At 41.6% G+C, this 23,822-nt stretch overlaps 1 protein-coding gene across 1 annotated transcript in view; it reads right to left on the bottom strand.

The window, feature by feature from the left end:
* Positions 1 to 23,822, bottom strand: part of GRIN2B (glutamate ionotropic receptor NMDA type subunit 2B) — a 413,753-nt gene that overhangs the window by 105,807 nt on the left and 284,124 nt on the right. The window contains exon 4 of the mRNA XM_077756396.1: positions 5,255 to 5,369. Coding sequence (XP_077612522.1) covers positions 5,255 to 5,369 — 115 coding nt within the window. The remainder of the gene's footprint in view (positions 1 to 5,254; positions 5,370 to 23,822) is intronic.

The following is a 23,822-nucleotide window of genomic DNA, read 5'->3' as shown; positions in this document are numbered from 1 at the left end:
TAACTCGGACCCAGACAGTCCCTTTAAGGTCTGTTTACATCTTACAGCCTGAAAATGCACCATCATCATTTCTTGAAGTCATTACTCAGAACACACACCCCCACTGCATTTCATTTTTATTATCCCCATTTTAGGAACGATTAAATGGAAGCAGAGAGCAGTAGCAATGAAGCAAATCATGAGAGGCTCTGATAAAGACAGAAGCTTGAATGCTTGTTGGAACTGCTTCTCTGTGCCAGACTATTTTTAATGCAAGTTTATGCAGCTGTCCCCCACTTAGAGAGAAGACTTACAAATGATCCCGTTCTGCACACATCTTCCTACCACCATCCATTACCCTTTCCAACCTAGCATGCTATCCCTGCATGTATGCATGTGTGTGCCATGTTGTTTTCCACATTCCTGTATACCAAAGGCATTACTTGGCTTTCTGCGAATGTAATTCTGATCCAGAGATCTCTGTGTTATTCTAGCTCCCCCCATGCCTCCTTAGTGGCTATTTATACAGGATCCCATTACAAGTTCACAAGAACAGGTACTATTTAAAAAAAAATAGGAGGCTGAGTAAATATGTAGAATTTTTATGTTTGCAGTATTTTCAAAGAAAATACCTAAGACCCCGGAAACAAGGATTTCTCTGGGGAGGGGGCTGGGGGAACTGAAGATCAGAGATAAGAGGATGTTCTTTTTACTAGATACCCTTTCGTACCATTTGACTTATTACCATGTGCAAATGTTACCTTAAAAAGGGGGCGGAGGAAGGGCACTGACTGACATTTGTTGAACGCCGGCTATGTTTCAGTTACTATTAACTGGTCTTTTATACCAAATCTCCTTTAATCTTTATAACAGCCTTATGTAAACCCCTGTTTTATAAAAGGGAAATGGACTCAGGTAGTATGGTCATTTGGTTTCTGCAGCTGATAGATGGCAACAAGGGGCATTCATCTCAGCTCTTTCTGATTCCAAAACCATGCTCCGTCCCAGATTATGCTGCCTTGACTTCAAGTCTTTCAGAAGGAGGCAGAGTAATGAGACAGTAGCTTTGAGACTATGTTTTAAAACCTGAGAGGATATTCACATGGTTCACACCAGCATCTGAGTCTCCCTCAACCTGAGGCTCCTTGCTGAAAACCCCGTAAGGCCTGCCTCCTCTGGGAGGTTGGGCCTCACTGAAAATGGCGCCCGCCCCGCCTCCCAGACCCTCGTTGGAGCTTGGCCTGCTCCCACCAGCGGTGGAGAATGTGCCTGCTCTCACGCTCTCTTCAGTGAGCCACTCTGTCTACCGGAGGAATTTCAGGCAGAAGTGAAACGGCCAGTCAATACACTGACTCTCCTAAGCATACGGATTCTTCATTTATTTAACAGCTATCTTTTGAGGCATCACTCGATGCCAGGTACTCTTTTTAGGTATTGGGCTTATAGAGGTGAACAACATCCCTGCTCCCAGGAAGCATCTGTCCTGGCGTGAAGAGACAGGTGGTAATCAGACCAACAAGCAAAACATCAGATAAAGAGTATCCTGAAGAACATTAAAATAAGCTGTTTTGATAGAGTGGCTGGGTGGCTACTTTAGCTTGAGTCACCAAGGAAGGCCTTCTGAGGAGATGATATTTATGTAAATGACAAGAATGACAAATATTCCCTGGGAGCTACTGTCCTTAGAAACCAACTCGGGTTCCTTTGTATGCTTCAGTCCCACCCCAATTCCATTGCAAGCTCTTACTTATTTACAACATGAAATTTGTAATCCAAGAAGCTAGACCCAGAAAGAGCCCTAGAAGTCATTTTAATCTCCTGCCATGATTTCAGACAGGAAGAAAGAAAGATCCAGAAAAACTGAAAAAAGCAGGTCACACAGCTAGTTCAGGACATAACCGGAAGCTGTGGGTCCTGTCCTTTAGCCTCATTTTTCCCACAAACGCAGGTTCCTTCCCCATTTATCTTCCCAGCATCCATCTCCTCCCGGTCGAATATTCACCCTGATGCCTGCCTCTGTGAAGTCCACAGACATTCAATCTTCCCTGGGCCACACGGAACCTTCTGGGGTGGTATTAGAAATCCTGAGAATACACAGGAGCCTGGGGGTCAGGGTAACAGTGGAAAGAAAGGCATCACTTCCCACAGGACAATTTCAGCACATACCAGACACGTACTAGACCTGTGCCAGGCTCCCGCCACCCGTCCCTGCCCACAACTGAGCCCTGACAAGGGGTTCCACACTGGGGAGCCTCCTGGCTCTGTGAACTCAATGAACAGGAAGGACCACTCTTTAGCAATGTTCCCGGATTTAATCAAATCACTATGAGTATGTTACAGTCTATGACCCTTCCCCCTCCCAAAATACTTTACAAAAGGATTAATCACAGAACTTCTTTTTAAATAAGAAGCTCCCTCGATACAGTTAAAGTATGATCTATGAAAACTCAATCTACATAATGATTTTATTTTCCCTCTGCTCCCCGTCAAAGAGGTATTACATCAAGGGCAGTAACATAAACTTGGATTCTTAATGATAGATTTTTGACTCTTGTATTATGTAATGGTTCTTTTTCATTTGACACACACTTCTTGAACCGCTCTAGGCAGTACACTCTTCCAGGTTGCTGGGAGGACACGACGATATAGAGACGCAGCCTCTGCCATCGGGAAGCACGCACACGCACAACTCTAACACAGGCAGATGGGACAGTGCTGCAACAGAGGTAGGGAGAGCAGCTACAGGGGACCAGAGGCTGAGAGAGATTACATCTCAGTCAAAGATGAGACCAAAGACAGTAACATTGTAACTGGGTTTCAAAGGATGGTTATGATTTGTATAATTGGACAACCCATCTCAGAAAAAGGAAACGTGATGACATGCTGTACAGGAAGTGAGACATACAGGAGAAATATCTTAGAACAGAGAGAGCCCAATGTGGCTTGATGGTGAGACAGGAAACAGCAAGGGAGAAAAGACAGGCTTTGAAAGGTAGACCGGAGCCTTGAATACAAGAATAAAGTTCGGACCCAAAGCATAAACTATAGAAGCTCTGAACAAGTTTTGGGCAGAGAAAGCATGTGATCAGAGTTGGGTCTTAGGAAACGCATTCTAGCAGCCATGCTAGGACTGATTTGAATGGCTAATGGGGGGCATCAAGGACAGGGAGGTCCATTTAAAAAAATCATCACATGCTCCCTGGATCATATGAGGAGGAATAAATCCAAGAGCTATAGTTAAGAGTTATATAGTTAAGTTAAGCTATATGAGAAGGGAAGGAATGCAAATCCCACGGAGGGGATCCAGCTTTGGAAAGGGCAGCAGTGCGGGTGGTCACAGGCCTCAGACTCCAGTCTAGAGAAGTCAGCATGAGTGACAGTAAGATCTCTTTAAGGAAGGAGAGGTATGAGATGCCCCATCCTCGAGGCAGTCATCATGAGTCTCCTGTATTAAAGCTACCCAGCTGGACATCTCTGATCCATGTACGAAGCCTCCGTTATGAATAACTCCTCTTCCAGAGATATACAGACGTGCCTGTCATACCTGAGGTCCCAGAACACCTCTTAAATTATTATGTCTCGATAGCAGCAGGTGAAAAGCAGCTTGACTGGAGTGAAGAGCAGGAGTCCAGGGGAAAACCATTTCTGAACAAATGATAACTCAGTAGAGGGAGAGTAGCTTTAATCAAGAACACAAGGAATAATCTAAGTCTTACAGCTGTGCCTTGAACTAAGGAACTATAGGGCAGATTGAGGCCTTTCGATTCTAAGAATAAGGCCCCAGGTTTCCACTATGTGAGCCACACATGCTGTTTCACAGACAAGCATTCACATAACTGCCTGTCCAGTGCTCACGGACAAGATTATGAATTTCAAGAAATTTATCGCTGATCTCTTTTCCTGGCTCTTCTTTCTAGAAATATATAATTTGGTTTCCATTCCCCATCAGAGCCATGCTGACATCCTGAAGCCTGTTCTCAGCCAACTGACCTATAGAGTCCATAGATATTGCTTTAAATCAGTGTTTCCCTACTATGTTTTACAGAATATGAATTTCATGAACAAAGGCGTCTCATAATAAAATAAATTTGGAACTATCAGATTAAGTAAAATTAGAGATGGCCCTTTGCCATAGACAGTCTTCCTCTGAACTTCCAAATGTTAATATGGTCTGGGAACCTCCCAGAATGAGAACCCAGAGGGATCTCGCCCAACCTTATTTATCTACAGAACCATTTTTTCAGCAAGAATCTCAAGGGATAAATGGCACCTGAAGAACACAGACCAGAGAAACACCAGTGCTGACATTGCCCTGGGGAACATTTGCATATAAGTAGGAACTGGGGACAAAATCAAAAGCGAATACCTGGTAAGTTCTTACTGTGGACACCTGTCTAAGTCCTTTGCATATATTAATCTATTTAATCCTCGTAACAACCCTGTGGTCTTGGTACTTTTAATTGTATTCTCATTTTATAGATGAGGCAACTCGAGACACAGAATACTTAAGAGATTTGTACAAGGGCCTAAGTAGACAAGTTTGTGAGTAGAGGAGCGGGGAATTGAATCTAGGTAATCTGGCACTCACAGAAATTAATTTCTAATGGTAGAGTTTCAGATACTGTGGTCAGCTGACAATGAGGGAGATCCTGAGGGGGGCCTTGCATGGCAAGCTTCTACTCTCCGTAAATTCAAACCTATGTGCTTGTAAATTATGTTTCATTAGTCTCCCCAGTATAACTGTGTAGGATAAAACTTCTGAATTATACCACTGATTTGATTTCTTCACCGAATTACATTATACATGTATACTCTTCCATTAGAATAAAGTTGTGATTCAGACAGCACCATAACCAATAAAAATGGTAATGCATAAAGAAAATAATCTCTTGAGCAAACCATGAGAGACTCTTGAATGCTGACAAAAACTGAGGACTGATGGATGTGGGGGGGAGGGGGGGTGGGCATGGAGGAGGGCACTTGTGGGAATGAGCACTGGGTGTTATGTGGAAACTAATTTGACAATAAACTATTTGTAAAAAAAAAAAAAAAAAAGAAAGAAAAGAAAATAATCTCTCGATTAACCAAAGGAACAAGAAAACAAAGATGCAAGTCTGAGAACTGGCTTCTCCAGTGCCCTCGATGTATTACACTCTAACTTCCCAGCTCAGAGATGAAAACCAAGGTTTGGTTTTGTTTTCCTTTAATGCGTTGCAAAGTTTTACGTCCCTACCCCAACTGCTTTGCTCAAGAATTGCCAAAAGATATGTCCTACCCTCTCCCACTTCCTCTCCTTGTTCAGAAGGATTATCACCAGTTTCGGGTGCATCTGGTAACCATCTTCACTGAAGGACAGGTTTCTTCCCTCAAATGTGACATTGATCAGATATCTGTAAAGATAAAAGAAAACAAAGGTTAAAGTATGAAGAAGGCATGCCAAGACCAAGACAGGAAGATAGAGGGAAAGGTGAATGGAGACTGACACACAGACAGACATACACACAGCCCTGTGAGACGGTTAAACATAGAGTCATTCAAGTTTTCACATCACAGGAATAATATGAAAAGAGAAGAAGAAACCTACTTCAGTAGGTTTGTAAAGCTTAAATGAGATAACCTACCACCCAGGCCTGGTACACAGTAAACCCTCCCTAGGCATTAACAGTGGTTATTCACAGAAGGAGGTCAATTAATGGGTGATGGTGGTAGAGAGAAGGGGAGTCTCCCAAGATAGCTTTCTGCTAAGAAAGGTGGCATGTTGGGGCATGGGGTCTCTCTGCCTCCCAGAGGCATGTACACGCTTTTGAACCCTTGCTAAGATCCAGCCCAGGCCGTACTTCTAAGAGCTGTGAGAGGAGTCCCAAAGTCAGAGGTCTGGTTCCACAAGATGCATCTGGAAACCAGGGCTACTGCATTGTGTATAGTGAACAGAAAATACCAGGGTGGGAGAGGAGGTTGGGGAGAAGGAGGGAGAGGTGTTTCAGAAAGTATTCCAGGTACAGGCACGTAAATTAGCAGTAACTCTCGAAGTGACTAGAGTCAGACCAACGAACTTGTCTTCCTCCTCAACACCTGCACCTCCAGCTCACCCTGTTCCTCTGTTGGCTGCTCTGATCTGATGAAGAGCTCCCTCCATGGGAATTCCCACAGGCACGTTCATTACAACCACATCAGTGCAACTGTGCTGATGGTAACTAATGTCCCTTTACCATAATGGCCCAAGAAGTCAATAATGGTTAGCTCAGTGTTCACATGACACGCTACTCTAGAGCCTTGGGTCTGACGCCGCTATGAGATGTCTCTGCTGAGGAGCAAAAGAGAGATCTTGTAATTGCCACAAAGGTTCTAGGGGCTTCGAATTTGTGACCAACAAGAGTTCCCTGACACACTAAAGGGAAGGAGAATGTAGCAGGAGGCAGCTTAAAGGCTCCTCTTTTAAGTCTTCTCATTCAACGGAACTGTGAGGCTCTTCGTTCTTCCAGGTAACGTCAGGTTAAGTAACAAGGTTGCTAAGATGCAGATCCTTCAGGCATTTATAAAAAGATTACTATACATCATGAACCAAACCCTCATGGACCACGTATTATTTCACGAGCTGCCTGGGCATTTTCAGCCTCTCATTCTCTTGTCTTATGGTCTTCACAAATGCAATCAAGAACACAGAAGACCTGAAATGAATGGAGACTCACAGACTCTCAGGATTGAAAGAGGCCTTCGTAATCAACTAGTCCACCACTTCTTAGGGTTTATGCCTTCCCTCTACAACATAAAATTGGCTCTGTCAGCTCCTGTTATCACTGCACCCTCCACCATCAAGACAGCCATCTCACTGTTGGGCAGGGTGGTTTTTATTTGTTTTGTTTTCTACTTAAATTTGAAATCTGCTCGGGGCACGTGGGTGGCTCAGTGGGTTGAATGTCAGACTTTGGCTCATGAGTTCATGAGTTTGGGCCTGCTGCTGTCAGCACAGAGCCCACTTTGGATCCTCTGTTCCCCCCTCTCCCCGTCCCTCCCCAGGTGCACTCTCTCAAAAATTAAACAAACATTAAAAAGAAATAAAAAGCAATCTGCTCTCCGGAAACCTAGATAGTGGTCTCCTCCTTAGACATTATTTAATCTTAGTCTACTCCTTCTTCCACATGAAAGCTCTTCAAGTATTCAAAGACAATTATCATGTCTACCTTATAAAATAAATTTTAATCTTTGAAGAAAACTTAGGCTCACTTTTAGTTCTACAATTTTTTAAAAAAAATTTATGTTTTTTTATTATTTATTTTGAGAGAAAGAACAGGAGGGGGTGGGGACAGGAGAGTGAGGGAGACAGAGAATCCAAAGCAGGTGCCAGACTCCGAGCTGTCAGCACAGAGCCTGACTTGAGGCTCGAACTCACAAGCTGTGAAATCATGTCCTGAGCCGAAGTTTGATGCCCAACTGACTGAGCCACCCAGGTACCCTTAGTTCTACAACTTTAACTTGATAGGAAACCAAAGCACTGAGAAGTCAAATTATTTGCCCAATGTCCCACCGCTAACTGAGAGCAGAAATTACATTTTAAGCCATATTTCTAGTCCCACGATCTCTTTACCATACCACCCTGGCATATGCCACATCAGGTTTAACATCCCCAGTTCCTTCATGTAGTTATCATATGCCATGACTTCCAGCCCCCATATGCCATGACTTCTCCTTATCCCTTGGCTGCTCTTTCTGGACACTTCCAACTGGTAGAAGTGTAGTGCCTCCTAATTCAACTCAACACTCCATACAGCATCCTCTCCTTCCCTGTACTGCCCCTCATCTCTCAGCTCTGTGCTGCTTGCTCAAGCCCATCACTAGTTAGAAAATAATAATCATGGGGCGCCTGGGTGGCTTAGTCGGTTAAGCGTCCGACTTTCGCTTAGGTCATGATCTCGCGGTTCGTGGGTTCGAGCCCCGCGTCGGGCTCTGTGCTGACTGCCAACTCAGAGCCTGGAGCCTGTTTCAGAGTCTGTATCTCCCTCTCTCTCTGACCCTCCCCTGCTCATGCTGTCTCTCTCTCTCTCTCCTAGAAATAAATAAAAATAGTAAAAAAAAAGAAAATAATAATCAGGTCTCATATACTTTAGAACTTCAACACTCCAGCCAAAGCAGTATATAATTCATTCCAAGGAACAGAAGTATAAAACCACAAAACACTTTAAACTAACAAACCAGAATTTAAGCACCATATGTAATTAACTTGGAAAATATATTCTTATTATAATAATATTGCATTGGTTGGAATAATTTCTGGAAGTCTTCAGAGAAAGTTAATGAGACATGAAAAAACTTTAGTTTTTTCTCTCTCTCTCTCTTTTTCTTTTGGAGGAAAGGAAGGAAGAGGAAGGGAGGAAAGGAAAGAGAGAGAAATAAAGTTACCTGGCTTAAGCACCCTCCTTTTCACCTGACATGGCTCAGAATAATTCTGACTCTATCTAAAAGACCTTTACAATGTTTTTTAAAAAGTGTCCATTTCAGAAAGCAATTGTGAGAAAAGTTCCAAAAAGTAAGTAACAAGTAGCATAAATGCTTCTCAAGATGACTTCTTTGAAGGGAATAGCATTGAATTCGGTGTGTAAGTCTTGAAATTCAAACTGTCAGAAAATAAACTACATTCATGGGTAACGTAATTAATTGCCCTGTAGTTAAATTTTTCTAGTTATTCCTCTTTCACATGCTTTTGATTTTTTTTAAAAAATAAACTCTTCCTGGGATGTTCACTCTCTTCCAGCTCTCCAGGTCCATGTTATTCTACCTAGACACTTCTCACATATTTTACACTTATCAAAAACATTGATAAACCTTATGACAATATGTAAACGATTCTTCTCCAAAATATCCTTTAATTATTCACATCCTTCGGCAGTATACAGATTAGTCATTCACGTTGTGTTTTTCTGAGTAATTTTCTCTAACGTGCCAACATTTAGCTATTAGTGAGGAGCTTGCAAAGACATACCCGCCCTGAACAAGGGTGCCCTTTAAACAGCAGAACAAAGCAGTCCATTCACTCCTAACAGAAAGTGTGAGAAAATAAAGGGGAGTGTGGTCACTTCTAGGCACGAGACTTTGGCGCCTGAACGTCAGTTCTTCCTCTTCAAAATGGAAACACAATTCTATCTCCTGCTTATCAGAGAAGCCCAATATGCTAATTAAATGAAATAATGGACTAAGAACAAATGAAATAATGGATAGGGAAACTATAGAAACAGGATACATATATAACGTTATATAATGGGAAGAATTCAGAAAAAGAAATACATTAGTGTGACTTGAATATCTAAAGGAAAGAAACTTGCTTCATTTTGGATCTCAGTGAGTAAGCGTGTGATAACTACATTTTAACGAGACCCAATTATCAATGGAATCCATTGGAGGAATGGAGATCGCGTTCCACGTAGGGAGGATAAACTAGGTCAAATGGTCACATTAGTCAATTTAACTTTCTGTACGGCCTGAAAATATCCACCACCTTTGGATCTGGCTGCACTGTGCCAATTTTGAACATTAATTAAAACCTCAAAGCTTCCATGTGTAAATCCTTGGTAAAGGATTAAACTATAATTAAGATGCCACTGATATTCTGTTTTCCTCTAAACATGCCATCCTCAAGTAGACAGAGAGCCTAGCTCAAGTGGCAGTCAAATTCAGAAGCCCTTCCTGTAAGACTCTAGTCCCCAGCAAGGTCTGGTAGATAAATACATATAGATATTGCTTGATTTGTCTCTGGGATGCAGATCGACCCTAACGAACCTCATTGTGTCTCATAAAGTCTTAATATTACACAAAGCCTTAAGCTGTTAGAACTAGAAGAAACTTTAGAAACTACCCATTGAGAACTCTCATTTTAGGAAGGGGAAAACAGGCCTGAAGATGCGACCCTACTTTCCAAGGTGACCTGCCTGTTCACGACTGGAGTTCAAGTCTTCTGGTGTTCAGTTCAGTGTTTTTTTTTTTTTTCATTATATCACCGAGTGAAGGTAAAAGCGGTTTTGTGAGCCCCAGACGTGCATTTTAGCATTCTCATGTCACGTGCCATGCCCTGGACTATGTAGATCCCTCATGCAGCCTGCATAAAATAAAATGTGTCTCATTTCCTGCTTGATACCTTGTTGAGAAAGAGCCTCAGAACCCCGATGGGCTCAGAGCCAATACATTTGCTTTATATGGCCAAAGTCATACTCCAGTGGGTTTAATGAGGTCAAGCTGAGGTAAAAATGCTCTCGTGCCTCTTTGACATTGACCATGCCACTCAGAGCTCGTCCACTGCACCACAATGATACCTAAAGCAATGATTTAGCAGTATGCCCTGTGTGGGGAGGCAGAGGGAAGAGCTCTGCCAGAATCTTCCCAGCAAACCATGGGCCCTGGCACCGTAATTCTCATTCTGCCCTTCATACTTTTACAAGGCACTCAATTGTTTAAATTAATGTCTGTTAATAAGAAATATAAGTGGTAGTAAGAAAGATAAGTCTCTCACTTCATCCAATCCTTTCATTTCTACAGAAGCGGATGAAGTCCAGAAGGATTTGCAGTTTTCCCAAGATCAGATGACAGGGCTGGACAGGACCCAGGTGCCCTCACCCAGAGACCTGCACACCTCAGCAACGGTAGGATTTTTAATGGCTCTCAGTTTGCATTCTCTAGCTATTAAGAGTGAAGCAATAAAGGAACACAATTCCAGGCGCGAGACGTGGATTCTTGACCCCTTGTTTACTACTGCTAACTCCCAAATTCTGTAACTCTGTAATTGAATCTTTGGTGTGTTACTCACCCGCTAAGGCCTTCAGCTCCCTCATCTATGAAACTGACTGGTTCATACTACCTTCCTTGCCTGATGAGGGAAGTACCGGGCTGCTCCCCTGACATGCTATCTACTTCATCTGTTACATTATTATACTCCATCATCTGAATGGCAAACCCACAAATCTTCCAGTCTTTCTCTGGTCTTTCTTAGCCATTTTGCTATTTCACTTAGTACTATTTCATATACACATTTTCTCTTGAAAGAGTGGAAACAATTTCTCACAGAATTAGAAATAGTGGACTTTAAAACATTTGAAAGCTACCTAATTAGAGAGCAGTATTGGAAGATGGAGGCAAGCGTGTTTAAAATAGACAGTCAGTGTTATGGTTTGGTAAACTAAAGAGAAAACTTCTGACTTTCCCCTACCTTAGAAATTCATAATTATCAATGTCAATACAAAATGACCAGTACAGTGCTGTCAGCATGGCAAACCATGGTTGGGGAACAACTGTCCACTAGGTTTACCAATGGGTTCTTCTGAGATTAAGCCCAGAAGAAATGTCTCATTAGTAAGATATCCTACATCCAAGTGAAGATTTAGACAATGTCCCAAAAGGCTGGTGGAAAATAGAGAGAAACAGAAAAGAAATGGAAGAGGAGAGGATTGTAGCACATGCCACACACACTCTCCATCACCACCATCACGACTACCAGGCAGTGTGGCATGGATGGTGCTTAAGAGCAAGAATCCTGCAGTCAGCCAGCCTCCGTTTAAATCCCTAGACCCATCAGTTTCCAAACTGTGTGGCAATCTTTTCAAGACACATGAACCATTTTATTCTTGCCAACAATGGTTTTCTTTTTAAGGAAAAGGGATTTGAAGAAGTTTTAAAGGTTTCCTTTGACATATAATGTCATATAAAAAATATTAAACCATGCTGTTGAACAAAATAATGAGAAATAGTAGTTTCCTAAGCTGTCAAATACAGTTCTTTTCTCTTATTTCTGTATAATGATACTTGATAGAGAACCTCGGGAAAAACTAATTTAAAGAGGGCATTGTAATATTAATTTAATAATTACTTGAAAAAGATTAAAAATAGTTTGTCTTCCAGTAAATTAAACATTTTCTCTGAAATGGTGTTTATATCATTAACCTCTTTTGCAAACCATTCTTCACAAGTCCTAAAAGGTTCAAGTTTGGGCTAGCCCATGTTTTAGTTATTTAAATTCTAAATTCACAGTGTTAAATTAATGAGGTAGTAAAGTATCTTGAGGACTCACTGATATAAATTTAATTTACTTCCTCTCACCTGCTGGTGGTGAAGACTGCGCTCTGGCCCCTTAGCAGTCTGGGCTGAGCCGCATCCATTTGAAGAGTACATGGTGAGGTACCACTTCACCATCTATTGCACTGAAAAGGCTTCTCAGGTCCCCTGGCCTAATAGAGAAAAAAAATCTACTTCATGACTGAATGCCATGAACTGTTTCCATGTGAAATGAAAGAAAATAGAGAGGCATTGTTGGAAGGTGCCCAACAATCCCTGCTTGAATATGAGAAGACAGAGAACGTGAACATTCCTCCAGAAGGATATTAAAGCACTGAGCATTCTGAGCGGCTATGCCTCGAGCTGCGATGACCTCATGCCTACCGACCTGTAGTACCCTTTCACCAAGCCGGGTCAATGTGGCAGGCCTCAGGCGGAAAACAGCTCCCCTCTGGACTTCCTAATGGGTCCATCTGGATCAAACCCAGGAACTTGTCCTCATTAATAAAATAGCCTACACTCGAATGACAAAGTCTGAACAATGCCTCAAAATGCTTAGCAGTGAGGTGTAGAAAGAAAATAAAACAGAGAACAGAAGACGTTAAGCAAAGAGGAAAGGAACATGGTACGTAGTAAACACACACATACACAACACCAGCTACCACCACCACCAGGCCCTGCTGTGTGGTGCGTAAGAGAAGGGCACTGGAGTCAGATGAACTCTGCGCAAGCCCTTGCTCCACCAGTTCTGAAGCTGTATGATCTCGCAAATTATTTAACTTCTGTCTCTGTTTCTTTGTCATAAAAGATATGAATGAAAACAGTACCTACCTCATAGGACCGCTGTGAGGATTAAGTAATTCGATACACAGGTCGGACTCTGAACCGCACCTATCCCCTAGTGAATGTCATGTGTTAGCTGTGTCTCTTACTGTAATTACCTTTTTTTTTTTCCTTCTCTTTTTTGGTTGCTTGGATATCAGAGAATGCTAAGTTTACAGAGACTTGGGGATCGGTCTAACTTTTCATATTTAGAGCCAAACACACCAAGGCCTGGGGAAGTACGGCTACTCTTTGGCACGTTAAATTCAGAATCTGAGTCTCCTAATTCCTAGGTCTCTGCTTTTTCGTAACCCACCAGTCTAGGACATTTCCTCCTATTCGCACAATATCCCAAACCCTGAAGACTCGGAACATTCCGTTTCTTACTGTGATCGGTAACCCCTGTGAGGTTCTGGGTAGTGGGGAATCACTTAAACAACTTCAATACAAAGTTCACTTCCTGAGAAAGGCAAAAGATGAGCTCATATTCGTATCATTTTGGTCTAGAAAAAGTGACTCCTCAAAATGACCCTCATTCTGATCTTCTAGAGCCCTGCTTTGAACACTATGTAATTTTCTTTAAAATTCCTTTAAAAATTCCAAGAGCACACGCTTGCTTGTGTAGTCCTTAGGGAACTAGTGAGGTCACCACCCCCCCTTTTTCTTTATTGCTACACCACTTCATTTAGTGCTTAATTAGATACACAGTAGGGAAATTAGGTATACCTAATCACAACACTGAAGTTTACACTATTTTTTTAAGTTTTTATTTGAATTCCAGTTAGTTAACATAGAGGATAATATTAGTTTCAGGTGTACAATATAGTTATTCAACCTTCTGATGTTAATTAATGAAGTGTGCTAAACAGCAAAGCTGTTTCTCATTTAGGGAGCTGTGCACAGAACTCAGTAATGGAAAAGGAATTCCTCCATGCCCTCATGCCCACAAACTTTAGTCACCTCCATTATAGATGAGACCTGCTAAGGTGCTAGGGAAATTCAGAGTTACTAGAGTCAGGAAGGTGAAACTTCCCAGTGGGAAGGAATCAAGTTACTCTTCTGGATAATGTTATCGCCACTGATCTTTTTTCTTTGTGAGTTCATACTTCCATTTTGTACATAAGTTAAACTCACTTTCCTTTTAAAATGCACTGAATAAAAGATTTCTTTCCTCTTCCATAGATTAGGTGCTCAATATGTTGGAATTTAGACCTATAAGCTATCAAAGCTAAGTGGACCTTCCCAGAGAAAAGACCAAGATAGGTCAAAGGCTAGTTGATCCCTGAGTACACTGATATTTCTTCTTTATGCCCACTAGTAATTTTAAGGTGAAGGCTTGCCTCTCTAACATCCATTTTAGCCCATGAGCTGCCAATACTACTCAGGGGCTATGCCAAGACCAGCCAAACAATGACTGGCAAAGATTTCTCTAGGACATTCAACTTTGACCAGAAGCCCTTTTCTTCTTGTGAACTTCTAGACGTAATTATAAGAAACCCCAGGCATATATATCCAAGAAGCCCTTGGTCAAGAATACAAAAGTGACCTGGGAATAATATCAAGGGGAAAAAATTAGTGTGTGTTTCTTTTCCTTTTTGAGCTTTCTCCGTTTCCTCAGTTTGATCTTCTCTATTCTGGAGCCCCTCTCTATTCTCTATTACACTTTAGGTGGTCAACAAATCAACACATTGGCAGTACCTCCATACACACGGCTCCCACACGCTCTGTAGCTACCACAAGCTTAATTTCACAACTCTCTCCAACAGCTCTAAAGACGGGTAGCAAAAAGGGCGAGCAAATGAATCAGTGAGGTGGCTTCAGTTACAGGGATTGGAAGTGGAGGTTATGAGTTGCTGTCATCCATGGGAAAAGGGGGTTATAATGTAGTCTCCCAGTAATGCTTGGCAGATGTCTTCAAATGGAGGTTTCTAGAAGCAATTGTATTGAATGGTAGGGAAGGAGGGTCAGGAGAGGGAGGATATTCCAGGGTCAAGTGATGGTTTCCAACAGACAGAGGAGTCAAGATGCCGGGGTGAAGATTAAGTCTTAGGGGAGACAGGTGTTCCATAATCACATCACGCTACAGATGCCGTACGGAAACAGCAGCATTCAAAAACACTTCTCTGTCTTCAGAAAACCCAGGGAACCACACCTACCACATAGAGAAAGCTCTTTAACATAGAAAATAAAATGGTTTCTTGAGTCTAGGGTCCAGGGAAAGACCAGGGGAACAAAAGAGATGGGAAGTTTAATATAAAATGGGAGTGGAGAAAGTGACCTGTCAGGAAAGTTGGTCGGCAACTTTGTTAACGTGGCTCCCACGGCAGTGTGGCAGAATGGCTTTCTGGGACGACAGGTGAGTGGGAGGCCCCATCCCCTAAAGTGTGATTGGATTTGAAAGTATAGGAAATGCATACCAGGCAGCAGTGAAAGGGATCTCATAGACTTGAGAACAGTGAGATGAAATGTATATCTAATTAAGGAGAATATGCCGAGATGGAAACCACAGTGCAAAGGTGCTGGTCAAAGGTTCTCTAGCCAAACACACATCCTATGTTTCTAGAGTTTTTGCAAGTGTTGCTCTAAATCACAGTACTTTATGGCACTGTTTCTAGATCAGGTTAGGATAGAGAGGTCAGGGAAAGATTAAAGTTTTTGTTTATTTAATTTGAGTTAGTTACTTAAGACACCCGTTGATCTTTTCCAGTATTCTAAAATAAGCCTGACCCTTGAGTCAGAATTTAAAGCAAGGTGAGGGCAAGAGTTTATTTAAAACAAACTCTATATCCCTCTTTGCCTGTCCTCAAAAGGACAGCACCATGAACCCCAACTGCATCCTTCACAGGGAAGCTAAAAGAAACGTGTAATCATTTCTCCCTGCTGTACCGTGTGGGGGCTAGAACTCTGCTGTTCCTTCTTTGTCAGGGGATCCTAGCTTTTTCTCTCCCTCTGTAGGTTGATGTTTCCATGGAAACATGCTCTTTAATGCTTCTGAAATTACTGTGCATTTATACCATTAACTCTTTGTTGACCAAGGCAGGTCACAAAGTGATTTGTTTTCCAGTCTCTGAAAGGTATTCCATTTTCTATCTCATTTTACTGCAAACTGGTTAAAAAAGTAACTGACACCTGATTGTCCCTTTTCCCCCTGCCAAGACCTCACTCCTTAACCCTTGAAATCTTGGCTTTTGCCTCTATCATTCTACTGGAACTTTTCAATTCACAAGGTCATCAATAATTGAAGGTCAACAAAAATCAAAGCAGTAGGCTTTGCTTCATCATCATTCTCCTGGACCTTAAACAGCTCTTAACAGTTGACACTCCCCAATTCTCATCAGCTCTCCTTTGCCTTGCTTATTTGCTGTTTAAAATCATTTCTTGATTCTCCTTATACTTCTTAGGCTAGTTCTGTCTCCTTTTTTGTTCATTTTCACTTGAAACCCCTTAAAACTTGGGGGCACCCCAAGACTGTTTTTCACCCCTGCTCTCTGTTCTCTCCCTGAAACTCATTCATAGCCATCATATCAGCAATCACTTCTATACCAAGGCCTCCAAAATCTCCATCAGAGGCCTCATCTCTTTCCTGACCTTCAGTTTGATATGTCTGATTGGGCCACTCTACCTGAGTGTTCTGATATCAGGTCAAACATAACATAGCCAAGTCCAAGTCAACTGCCTGTCTTTTGGCAATGAGACCATTCTTCATACAGTGTTAAAATCCTGGCACAGCTATGGCTTCTCTGTCTCTGTTATAATTTCATCTTTACAACATGAATGAAGAGAAGAGTAAGCTGACTGCTCTTATTAGCTGCATTCTCAGAACCAGTAAAATCAGTTAAAGTGTCAGCTATAGTTTAGCATCATATGCAAAATAAGTTGATTGATATTTTTCCCCTTCTCAGAATTTTGTCCCCCCAAGGTAAATGAATCTCACGGATGTCTAGCCTATCAGTGAAATTGCTCAGAAGTTGTATTTCTGTTCTGGTCATTCAATTAAAAAAAAAACAACCCACTAACAATGCTACTATTTATTGAGTACATGCCAAGCTCTGTTCTGGATGCCTTGCATTATTTTAAATTCTCACGGACCTGCTATAAAATAACAGATCACATTATAATGGAGGTCCAAGGTTGGTGGCACTGGCAGTTGATCCTACTTAATTCTGAGCGATTCTAAAACCCATACTCCTTCCACCGCCTCATACTAAGAATAAGGTTGTCTAGAGAAGCAATGGGCAGGGGAAAGAAAAACAAAGAAGTCCTAAATTTCTAACATGGTAGGACTGAAAACCAAACCCAAATCCAAATGGCTTCACAGCCTTGGCTCTTAATCATTACTAATCATTATTAAAACCACCACCATGCATCAGTTGCCTTTAATTGTCCCTCATGCCTGTCTCATAAGGGAGGTCAACAGGGAAAAGGGTGAAACACACTGGCTCTCCATAGCCCTAAGAAAGACTGGACGTACATACAGAATAACAAGAGAACTCCAGGCTCTAGGACCTGTGGATCTGTCATATTTTACAAGCACTAAGCTAAAAAGGTGCAGAAATGGAATTAATTTTCCTTATTGGAGGGACAAAGCACAAAGCAGTAAGCTTGACTGGACTTACAGAGGAATTAATGCTCAGATCACACTCTGGGAGGAGGTCAGTTATGAAAGTCTAGGGCTATGTTCTTGGTGTTCTTCTTAGAGACACATGATAAGAGCTAGAATATTTACTTGGCTTGGGTAAGATTTGAAAAAGTTCATCTTGCTTTGGCACAGGATATCCACCCTCTTTCTGGACTTAAAGTACAATATTAAAATACTTACTTGGAGCTACAATCAACTCTCAATTATCTTCGTAAGGGAGGCAGAACCATACTCCTAATCTGAACAATCAAATACATAGATTATTCTCAGTACTGGCTCATTTGTGTCTTCTTTACCTTCTTTCCTGTATGCTTTGCTTTATTTATCTTTCGCTTTATTTGAAATTTTTTTGGGAAATTCAGTAAGGGTCTCCATTCATTTTAGCCATTTTCAGGACATGAATTCTTCCTGTAAGTGGATGAATCTCAGTTCTACCCATGTGATCCCGGCCTCTTTCTCATCCCCCATTTCTGTGTCCTGTTAGCCATTTCCACTTGATTCCCCATTACAAACTCTTAGTGTTACATATGGATCTGTTTTATCTTCCCCCTCAAAATAGCTGACTTTCCCCTCTCTCATAGGAATTTAACAAACACTTACAATAGTGCATGACACATAGTAGGCACTCCGCAAATACTAGCTATAATTATGTATTTATATATATATTCCTTTATCTTGAAACCTCCCAGGTGTTTCTGACAGCTTCCTATTCTTTGTTTTCCAGGCCCAATTAGTTCCCCCAAAACATTCCTGGTTTTACAAAAGAATGCTAGCATTAGTCTCTTCCTTCTTATCCCAATTTTCATCCTAGACCAGGCCTTTATCATNTTGAAGTTTATCTTGCTAGACTTTTTAGTGCTATGTCACTCCTGCTCAAAACTCTCGAATGGCTCCCTAGTCCCCAGAGCAAAAATCCACCTTCAGTCAAGGCTCTATACCTCCCGGCCCTATCTGTCTATTTGGAGTTCTCTCATCTTCTACATGAATCATTGCTGAAGCCAAGTGGCTCTTTTACTGTCCCCTGAATGTTTTGTGAACTTACCTCTCTTCTATTTTCTCTCAATTGAGTAATTCAAATCTGGCTGCCGTCTATGGACTCAAGTCAAATCTTACCCTCTCTCTACACTTTCCTGACATTCAAGGTATCTCTCTTTCCTTTCCTCCTGCCCTTCCTTGCTGCCTTTCAGTAATACATTTCAGTCTACATTTCAGTACTTCATTCATTACCAACCTGACATGTTTTGTTCCTTTTTATTACTTAACTTTTTATGCGTCTGTATCTTGTTTTGCATGATAGACAATACACTATTGGAAGGCAAGAATCAAATCTTGTCCTTTTATTATCCTTTTCAGAATCCAAATTAGTGCCTTGCTTGTGTTAAGTATTCAGTAAGTACTTATTGATTTGTTTTGAACTTCCAGAAGACTGGTCTTGAAAGTCTCTTTTGCTACTTTTCATTTCCCAGCCCTTCAACCTCTACTCCTTCCAGGTCACACCATACACACACACACACACACACACACACACACACACACACACACCTAACAATGAATACAATTTCATGTGGAAGAAAGTGACTGTCCAATTATTGATTTTAAAAAAAGGTATACCTACAATCTATCTTTCTTTTCTGAATACATGGAGACAAAAAGGTGGAGTTGATTTCTTTCCTGTATGGGTCCTTTAAAAATCTTCCCCCTTTGGGGACACCTAGGTGGCTCATTTGGTTAAGCATCTGACTGGATTTTAGCTCAGGTCATGATCTCATGGCTGGTCATGGGATTGCAGGGTGGAACACTACACTGGGCTCTGTGCTGACATTGGGCCTGCTTGGGATTCTCTCTCTCCCTCTCTCTTGGCCCATCCACTTCCCTTTCTCTCATTATTCTTCTAATGTTTATTTCTTTTTGAGACATAAAGAGAGACAGAGCATGGGCAGGGAAGGGTCAGAGAGAGAGGGAGACACAGAATCCAAAGCAGGCTCCAGGCTCTGAGCTGTCAGCACAGAGCCCGAAGCAGGGCTCGAACCCACGAACCGTGAGAACATGACCTGAGCTGAAGTCGGACGCTTAACCAACTGAGCCACCCAGGCGCCCTGTCTTTCTTGCTCTAAAATAAACCTTAAGGACACCTCGTGGCCAGTCAGGCATCCAACTCTTGATCTCGGCTCAGGTCGTGATCTCACGGTTTGTGAGTTTGAGTCCCACATGGGGCTATGCATTGGCAGTACAGAGTCAGCATGGAATTCTCTCTCTCCCTCTCTCTGCCCCTACCCAACTTGTGCACTCTCTTTCAAATTAAATAAACTTAAAAACATTTTTAAATAAACCTTAAATTTCCCCCTTTGAAAGTTCTCCCCATTATACTGTCCACGAATATATCTGTCTGCCCATGAGAATTACAAATCTTATTTCATAAGAAAGACAAAGAAAGAAAACTTTTTGATATTACCATGCTGGCAATGATTTTTCTTTTCAGTTTAGAAAAGAAAAATGTTGGGGAAACCTGAAACATATGTAGAAAATAAATAATTGCATGTTCTTTAGCAATGTGACTTCACTTTGTTACTTTAGGGACAGAGAAAAACAAAACTCATTTCGCTTATAACATGGAGATGAGAAGGTCTTTAAAAAATACACCAGATAAGAAGATGTGGTATATATATACAATGGAATATTACTCGATGATCAAAAAGAATGAAATCTTGCCATTTGCAACAATTTGGATAGCACTAGAGTGCATTATGCTAAGTGAAATAAGGTAATTAGAGAAAGACAAATATATGATTTCACTCCTATGTGGAATTTAAGAAACAACACATGAACACAGGGGAAGGGAAGGAAAAAGAAGATAAAAACAGAGAGGGAGGCAAACCATATGAGACATATGAGACTCTTAAACACAGAACAAACCGAGGGTTGCTGGAAGGGGGCTGAGTTCGGTGGATGGGCTCAACGGGTGCTGGGCATCAAGTAGGACAACTGTTGGAATGAGCACTGGGGCTCATACGTAAGTGATGAATCACTGGGTTCTACTCTTGAAACCAATACTGCACTGTCTGTTAACTAACTTGAACTTAAATTTTAAGAAACCTCAGAAAAACAAAGGGGAATTTGTTTTTGTTGTGTGATATTTTTCAATTTTTGAGAAAAATTAAAATGTCACTGGGGAAATGAGATTAAGTTGTGTTTTTTTCCCCAAAGTATACATAACTACAAAATTCCTCCATTACCTCTTCTCCCTGCTAGCCCTTCCCCAACTAATCCATCCCATAGCAGAAGAGAAACTGAGGGTGACTATTCATAGTAAGATCTCTACATTTGGCTCAGCTCTTGGTAACCCAGGATGTCAGTGTCTATAGAGGTACCTCCGGGTCAAGGCAGATAATGCATAAAGTGAGTATTTCACAGATGGGAAATTAAGAGCTGAGGATAGTTCAGACTTTCTCCTTCGTAGATACCACCAGGACATGAAGTAGTAGTCCAGGTGGAAATCAGAAAGTTATTATTAATAAGTCTCTCTGAACCTCAGCAAAGGTTTAATCCCTGTGAAAGGAGAGGGAAGTTAATTTGATTAACACTTGCCTGAATTCCCTCATATTTGGGCATCCTACCATAACCTAGAGGAATTTAGCATTTGAGTCAATTTCCTTCCCTCTCTTCCAGTCACTACCAGGTCACTTTGATTACATAAAGTTTTTTATAAAGTGTTTTAACACATTCGATGTGATTGGGGGAGAGGAGAAAAATAGCCTGAAGAAATGCAGTGTTTGATGTGTTCAATTACAAAGGGGGTTAGGGTGGGTGTGCAAGAGAAAGAGAATGTGAGGGCGCGGGCACACATTGGAGAGGAATGAAGATATGGAGAGAAGATGAAGCAGCATGCAGGATAACATTTCCATGGCAACCACATCACATGCACCGAGAACTGCCAAAATAAGTCAAGATCCAAGTAAGTAGGTGTTGGTAGAAAGAGGAGATTAGAACTCGGCAATGGACAAAAACCACTAGAGGAGATGAATGATCTTTGTGAGTTAAGCTCTCCTTTCCATTTCTTCTTCTAACCATACCCAAAGCTCCAGTTTGAGTGAGAAGGCAACTGAAGTGTGACTGCTGCCCAGTCAAAATATCATCCACGATGACAAGAAAGAGGCTTAAGACTCCACAGTAAGGCCAAAAGTGAGGTAAATAATTTCCTTATAGCTGTTAGCTTGCTTCACAACTTTTCTTTCAGCCATTTGAAAAGGAGGAACACATTTATTTTCATTTTTCACGTGGCTTAAGGAAGGGAAACAACATTAATGAAAATATTATTGGGCATATCAAGCCAGGCAAAGTTCCCACGTGAGTGGTCTAGGCTGCCTGCCCACTGGTGAAATCTACTCCTGTAACATAGGGAGAAGCCTGTTCAAAAATATAGTCAAGATGATCCTGGAAAAATTAGGTACTCGGAAAGATCTTTTTTCCTGAGACATTTAAAATTACCCAGAAAATAATGTATAGCCTTTCCCTTCTAACTTTAGGGCATCACATATAAGAACCATCAAGCAGAATTTTTGTGCTTTCCTACAGCATTCATGGAAAGCCTCAAGATAGCATGCTACATGACGCTCCTTCACACAGCTTTAAACCAAGAGGCTGAGCTGTGTCTCGGATGCCTGTCAAAAATATGGATTCCTACGTGGACCCCAAAGACAGAGATTCAATACGCCTGGGATAGAGCCTGAAAATATGCATTTTAAAGCTCTCTGGTGGTTCTGCTGTGTTGACAGGTATGGAAACCATCCACTGAAGCATACTTCCTAGCTCTCACTCCCCTACCCTCTGCAAAGAGTAAGGAGGCACGCTTTACCTCACCCCTCAGAGTGGTAGAATCGTCAAACCTAGTGGGAATTACCCTTCACACACTCACCATGCCAGAAAACCATCCTTCTGCATTAAAAAATGAATCTGAGAACAGCACAGGTCACCAACTACTCCTGTCTGGGAGAGCCTGCTTTTGAAATCACTCTCGTATACATGTTGGTGGGGAAGCGGTGAACTAGGGTTAGAAAGAGAACACAGTCTACACCAAAGAGTTTAGACAGTAAGCAAGAATAGTTCGGTCTTAAAGGAAAATAGCTAAACTTTGAATGAGAACTGAAAGCACTCTTTATTCTCCTATCAACCCACAGAAGTACTTCCCTGCATCATAGAACCTTGCCATAAAAACCATAGACAATTCAAAGGATCCCTTGATATCACTTACCTCAAAACTCAATTCTTCTACCTTTTAATAACACCATTCTTGGGGCACCTGGGTGGCTCAGTCGGTTAAGCGTCCGATTTCAGCTCAGGGCACGATCTCACGGTTTGTGGGTTCGAGCCCTGTGTCGGGCTCTGTGCTGACAGCTAGCGCAGAGCCTGGAGCCTGTCTTCGGATTCTGTGTCACCCTCTCTCTCTGACCCTCCCCTGCTCACACTGTCTCTCTCTCTCTCAGAAATAAAATAAGAAAAAAACATTTTTAAAAATTATAACACCACCATTCTTCTGATTCAGATTTACACAACCCAACCTTTGAGGAATAACTTCCCAAACTAACTAATGTCTACCCAAAGTGATATTTACTAGGTGAGGCACCTGATAAGAGCAATGTCAAGTTTATTCAACAAATGATCACTGAGCCCTAATATATGTCAGGTATTGTGAATACAGAGAGGGGTAAAAGACGTTAATTGCATCTCCCAAGCACCTACTCTGTTACAGGTATTTTGCATATGCTATCACATATAATCCCACATCACAGATGAGGAAACTAAGGCTCAGAAAAGTGACTCAATTTGTCAAAGTCATATACCCAGTAAATTACAGGATGGAATTAAAATTGACATTAGTCTGATCCCCAAGTTATACTTTTTTAATCTACCACACCAGCTCTTTCCTACAGTTGGGGGTACATACAAACACAATTAAAAATTAATATTGCTGACCACATGTCCACTTTTCCCCTCTACTTCAATCCCCAAACTGGTACCAAGGACACATGGATTTTTCATGGGGGAAAAAAAGAATGCCCTTTTTCGAGAAGAGACGAGAAATTTCTGTTCCTTTGTCCAGGGCTGGGGAAAGTGAAGACAGCCTTTCTATGAGTGGAGTAAAGGATTTTATACATATAATCTATATCTGTATCTTTCCTTTCATTTCTCCCCTTTGATAAGGGTTGAGGCTTTGCATTTCTTGAGAGGCGATGGACTCTGAACAATATTGAGGATCTGATGTGGTATCAAAGATAAGGAACAAGGAGCTTGGGGTTTTGTGGAAAGCTGCAAAGGGATCCCTAAGGATGCCCCACTCAATTCTCCAAAGACA

This window comes from Crocuta crocuta, unplaced genomic scaffold (genome assembly GCF_008692635.1).
Source record: "Crocuta crocuta isolate KB4526 unplaced genomic scaffold, BGI_CrCroc_1.0 scaffold262, whole genome shotgun sequence".
In the NCBI taxonomy this organism is placed as follows: Eukaryota; Metazoa; Chordata; class Mammalia; order Carnivora; family Hyaenidae; genus Crocuta; species Crocuta crocuta.
This window is presented reverse-complemented; position numbering and strand designations above follow the sequence as displayed.